Source organism: Parambassis ranga, chromosome 12 (assembly GCF_900634625.1).
Source record: "Parambassis ranga chromosome 12, fParRan2.1, whole genome shotgun sequence".
Lineage (NCBI taxonomy): Eukaryota > Metazoa > Chordata > Actinopteri > Ambassidae > Parambassis > Parambassis ranga.
In genome coordinates, this window is record NC_041032.1 from 3,762,953 (window position 1) to 3,769,203 (window position 6,251).

Sequence of the window (6,251 nt, forward strand, 5' to 3'; positions counted from 1 at the left end):
TTTGATCAAATTATTATCTCATTGCATTATTAGGCTGTTTTCTTTGTGCTAGGCTTCATGCTTCCAAAGTGTCAAATAAAAAGTTAAACTAATACACCAAAAGAATGACGCATAGACTTCAAACATGAGAACAAACCAACAGAAAAAGGCGTACTAAAGAATCCTTATGCTGAATGTCGCAATGCAGTTTCATGTCTGAGAGCATGGTACTTTCCAGAGAGGATGTTCATTCACACTTCATGATTTTATCTGTAAGCACAGCGTAACAACACAGAAGAAGAAGTTTAAGTTCAAATGCTTATCTCTCTTGCAAGTATGTTATTTGAAAAAATACAACAAACCTAAACACTAAAAGGGAAATAATACTGAAACCAAAAACACACTTCTGGGGGGGGGGTGAACTCAATTTGCACAGACCCAAGCCTATGCACTTCACCAGGCTTAATCTTCCTCTACTCATTACTCTACTGATTCAAATAACATAATAGTCACATCTTCTAAAAAATGGTAAACAAATGTTTAGTATTAAGAGGAAATAACGCATGTTCGGGTGTTTTCCAGCTGCCTCTTTATTTCCTGTTGGCACCGTGCCCTTTAATGGCATTCTTGAGTATTGTTTTTTTCCCAGGCAAAGTTTAAAAGAAAGAAAAAACATCAATTATGAAATAACCTTAAGTTCTTCCCATACCTCAAACTTCCCATTTTTGTAAATACTTCTTGCCTCTAAAAGCACTTCCTGTCTGTGACTGTACTTCCTATCTAAATGCGCAGCATCAGTGGTTGGAGCTGCAGTTCTGTGGTGTATGAAAACACAATGAAACATTAGGGTTTGATTGCATCACCTTCAATTATTATGCAAAGTTTACCATAAAATATCAGAAACAGACATGTTCTCATCATCTCACGGGCTGCTAATATTCACAAGTGTAAAAAAATAATAATAAAAAAGCAGATGTTTCCATGACGACAGACAAAACACCACAGTTGCCAAGTTACTGCTTGTATCCATGGAAATCTTGTATGTGGTGGCATCCGATCTGGTCAAAAGAAGCAATTTGTGTGTGTGTCTGTGTGTGTGTGTTATTTACTCATGTTACAAAATGCTACCCTCAAACAGCTTGAATAGTGAGTCATTCTGACACAAATTAGAAGACCAACAGGGTAAGATGGTAACGCCATATGTCAGGTGTGCCATACATAAGGCTGATGTAGATTCATGCCAGCACTGTGGTTGTAATAAATGGTCATTCCCATTTATTTTCATTCAGTTTTTGCCTGCTTACATCAATTCTAATGTATTTGTCTTCATTTCTTTCTTGTTATTAACCATATATCACACATGCCTATATAAAGAGGAGCTTTAATGGTCTTTTACCTTACTTTACTGTGGAGTCATGGTGAGATGCAAAAATACTAACTATTCCACTGGCTCCACCTGGTGGACTGCTGCAGGAAGACTTTCCATCTGTAACTGTATCTGTACAGAGGTCCTGATACTGTTCCTTACATCTCCAGGTCTGCCTAAATACAGTTATTTATAATAAATAATATTACTTTATTATACAGTTTTCTTCTCTATGTTACATCATTTTGAAAAAATATAATCATGAGACCACTACAATGCCATTACCATTTTATTTTACTTTTCAAACTAAGGCATGAACAATATGTAAAAACGAAACAATGACCAATAATGCTGCATCATATTCAAATCTATTTTCAGGTTTTTAAAAGCTGCTGTCATAATGTAGGTACTTTTAATTTCTTTATTTCTAAGGACAATCACTCCAAAAGCACTGCACTTAAATAAACTCAGCAAACACACCAATAACAGTTCACTTCCAGTTCATGTAAACGCATAGAAAGATACATGTATATTACTACATATATTATATAACTACTAGCAGCAGTAGACACCTGCAACTTTCTCCTACCTGCTTTCTTCTTCTACTACTAATTTTCTTCTTCCAAATCCAGCAGGCAGGTGCTTGCAATGGCATCTGTCACTGCATATGGGTCGCAGTTGGCTGCAGGACGGCGGTCCTCAAAGTAACCTCTCTTCTCTTTGCCCACGTGCCTTGGGATGCGGATGCTGGCGGCTCGGTTGGCCACTCCGGCTGAAAAGTCATTGATGTTGGAGGTTTCATGGTGACCAGTGAGACGCCTCATGTTGTCCTGGCCTCCACGCGGGTCATACATGCGAATGTGCTCTGCGTGCCTTTTGCTCAGTTTGTCAATGGCCTTCTCGATATGCCTGACAGAAAACATCATGAGAGCCAAGTCAGAGGGTGAAGTTACTTTCACAAGAGTGAGACGAGAAGCCATATAAGATATGTAGACAGCTACATGGAGTCCCAAGATGTTGGGAGCACACACGGCTCCACCCACTCTCCCTTTAGTGACCGACAGATGATTTACATGGACGGGAGATTTTTTTCTACCAGGTGTTGCAGTTGCTCATTCACTCACTGCAGCTCAGTCTGATCTCTCAACTTTAACTATGCTTATTAGGTTACCTTGGCAACCATGCTCTAATTAGCTGCAATTTCTGCTCAGGAAGCATAAATGTGCAACAAAACGTTGCTTAAGGAGCAACTGTATGTCTCAATCAACACATTCATGTATATTCTTTGGGTGATGCTATAGTGTTGCTCGATCTCACTCAGGACACGTTTAACGTATAGGCTACTACACTTAAGGACACTACTAGCTCTGCTAATGCAGAACAGATTGCCAGCCAGTTGCATTTCTGAAAAAATAACCTTTAAATGGCTTGAAGCTGAAAGCACACAAAACAGTTTAAATAAGTGATGTAGCTTGAGTCCTTTTTGGGTGAAGCCTAGGAGTTTAACATTTTGAGTCTATTAGCTTCAATCACACATCAGTCTAATTGAATTCGATGGCACTGTGAGTAATGTTGGCACCTAGGTTTGATAAGGTAAAGGAATGTGTTGAAAAATATGAGCTGCAGAATATTTTGAGTTCAAATAACACGTCCCAGATATGGTTTACTTACTGCAGTCCTCCTTCTTCCCTCATCTGCTTGGTGCTGACGTTAGTGTGACAACCAGCACCGTTCCAGTTTCCCTTTATTGGTTTGGGGTCCAGGGTCGCTACAATCCCAAAATCTTCACAAACTCGGTGCAACAGGAAACGGGCAACCCACAGGTGATCGCCCATGTCAATGCCTTCACAGGGGCCAACCTGGAACTCCCACTGTGGGAAGACGAAACAGATGTTTTTTTTAAAGTTAAACCAAAGAAAAGAGTATTTATTTCCACTGAGGCTGACACTCACCTGAGATGGCATGACTTCAGCATTGGTGCCACAGATGTTAACCCCAGCATAGAGGCAAGCCTTGTAGTGGCACTCCACAATGTCTCGGCCATAAGCATTGTCTGCCCCCACCGCACAGTAGTAAGGGCCTAAAAGTGGGGACAAGATGGGATGCTTCTCATAACATATAAGACATTTTTTTACTAAGACATTGGTAATCAAATATAATTTGACCCAACCACCAAAGTGTGAGTCACGTGGGCTTCATTTGGACTTACCCTGGGGTCTCGGAAATCCGTTCGGAGGCCAGCTGAAAGGATGTCCATCTATTCCCAGCAGGGTGTACTCCTGCTCCATACCAAACCATATGGAGTGCTCTTTGACCTTCTCCATAACTTCCTTGCAAGCGGCCCTGTGGTTAGTTTCTGTTTTTGTAACAACAAAAGCCAGCACAACTTGTTTGTCCTGACCTTACTAAACCAGGTCTCAAAAGGAAAACATAATGTGAAAAACGTACCGGCAGGTATGTGGTTGTAATTAAGAACCTCACAGAGGACTAATTTGTTTGGGTCAAGCGTGAACGGATCCCTGAACATGCAGACTGGGATGAGGTACATGTCGCTGTTGGACCCTTCTGCCTGGTAAGTGCTGGAGCCATCAAAGTTCCACTCAGGAATGTCTGAAAAGACAAAAGTATCCAAACACTCAGCACTTCTTATGTCAGAACAGGATCTGTGGCAGGCTGAGGCGGTTAGCAACGTCATCCAAACAAATTCCATTCACTGAAGGAAGAAACACCTCGAAGGGAAATCATCTATTACTATATTAGCGCTGGGCTAAAGTGTAGCTGCTGAGGAATTTTGTCGGAGATTATCACAGAAGGGCAGTTAGAGAGACAGAAGAAAGAGCATGGATTTAACAACTACTACATTATTGCCACAGCCGACATGAGAGTCCAACATAAATCCAAGTAAATAAGCACACATGATTGAATATTTGTCCAGAATCCAAGCAGAATTATCAACTCTGAACTGAAGATTATGAAATATAATATTTGCTCTCCTGCTTAAAGGTTACACCTCCATTGTGTACATTGTGGGTGTGCATGTGTAAAGCCTTTGAGAAACTTTCACATATCAAAATCAAACCTGATGTGCCAGAAGGGGAACAAATCATTTTGTTGGTATTCTTAATAGTAAAATGATGCCTATTCAGATTATTGGAGCTGACCAATCAGAACACAAGGCTTAGCTGTTTGTTTCATGGAAACCCTACATTACTCTCAGTGTGGTCACACCATAATGATCCTTTACCTTCTATGCTAGCTGGCTCTTGGTCCAGAGTCCTTGTCTTGTTGCGAAGCCCCTCTCCGGTGCCGTCGATCCAGATGTAGGTGACCTGGCACTTCCCTCCCTGGGGCAGGCTCATGTACTGCTGGCGCACAGCCTTGTTGAGCCGGGAGCTGCATGACATGGATGCCATGTTCACCTCAAGCCAAACAAAGAGACAAGATTGTCATTAGTGGTGATGTTTTTATTAGTTTCTTTGACGTAAGCTTTTGCTCATCGCTGCCAGCTGGTCATATATTTAGAGAAAACGTCAGGCTTTAAACTTATTTGAACTTTTAAACACATTCCTGAAAAATCTATTTATCTCTATTCTCTTTTTGTATGTTGCAACTTTTGTGTCAGATAATCTACATATCTCCAAACATGTACCACAACACAATGTGCAGTTAAAGGAATGTGCAGCAAAACATGATTGCAACTGAAACACACCCTGCTTTTAGTACTTTAAAGGTTGCCCTGAAGGAAACAGCTTTATGGTCAACCTTGGCCTGACACGTATGTTGTTGTTGTTTTTCTAGGACTCCCTCTAAGAAGAGATTGGTTTTTTTTGGCAAAATGAAACTAATTAAATCAAAATCATGATTACTGCAACACAATCTTTAGACTTTCACATGTGCTATGCAGATTTATAAACAAAAATAGTCACACAGGATTCTAAAGGGTCTGCTCTCACCTTTTATTCAACTCTGTTATTAGATTGTTATTTAAATTGCTAATATATATCACAAGAAAGTCCAATATTTATTGTAAAAATAAAGAAATTCTCTCATTTGCACCACATCAATCCTTATATAAAAATATATATATATAAAAATATATATATATAAAATCCCCCGTATTTTTTTACATTTAATGTTTTGTAGTCGGTAGAAAGACAATAAATACATGTGTTTTAAAATTAATTATCAAAGAAAGTTTCCTTTTTTTCCTGGTTGGTTAGGTTTCAGTTTAGATTATATATAGATATAAAGATTTAAATAATATGAAATAAATCTGCTCTGGTTATTATTGTATCACTTTAAAGCTATTACAAGATTAATAAGTTTAAAGAGATGAGCTTGAGCCAAAATAAAACACAGTGTTTGGACTTACTCTGTTCCAGGCGACTTCACGTGCAGTGTACTGTCTACAACACAGCTGAGGATATGAGGTGCCTAAACCTGTCTGTGGTATTTAACGAGTAGTGACTAACAATGCTGATGACACGTGTCCTTCACGTCATGTGACATTTTAAATGCAGGCGTTGTTATTCCTTCACGCAATGTGATGATGTTATGACGCCATTCACATTTTTTTTAACTGAAATCTAACACATCAATAATATATTCTCCTGTAGTGGTATACATATGGTATAAATATTAACAACAACAAACAATTGTATCAAGTTAGCCCTGCACAGGTACAGTTGAGGTGGCCATTAAATCCCACAGGAATTAGTAATGAACACCCACCTGTGTCAGAGGGAGGCCATCTGCTGATAGTGACTGACTTGCTGTTTGCTGAGCTGAGAGTCCTGCAGCTCGCTGAACACAATTAGAGGCTACACGCTGCTGGTCAGATGAGTTTCCATCAGATGAGCTGTGTGAGATCAGGCAGGGGGGCAGAAATTCAACAACTCCTACAGAA

General features: G+C 39.7%; 1 protein-coding gene across 1 annotated transcript; it reads right to left on the reverse strand.

The window, feature by feature from the left end:
* Positions 1–1,618: 1,618 nt before the first annotated feature.
* Positions 1,619–5,769, reverse strand: LOC114443561 (glutamine synthetase-like). The gene is made up of 7 exons (XM_028417713.1): positions 5,718–5,769; positions 4,590–4,764; positions 3,794–3,955; positions 3,555–3,701; positions 3,298–3,425; positions 3,017–3,216; positions 1,619–2,254 (listed from the first exon to the last, which is right to left on the reverse strand). Exons 2-7 carry the CDS (start codon positions 4,756–4,758, stop codon positions 1,954–1,956), a joined length of 1,107 nt encoding a protein of 368 aa, XP_028273514.1. The 5' UTR covers positions 4,759–4,764; positions 5,718–5,769; the 3' UTR covers positions 1,619–1,953.
* Positions 5,770–6,251: the final 482 nt, after the last annotated feature.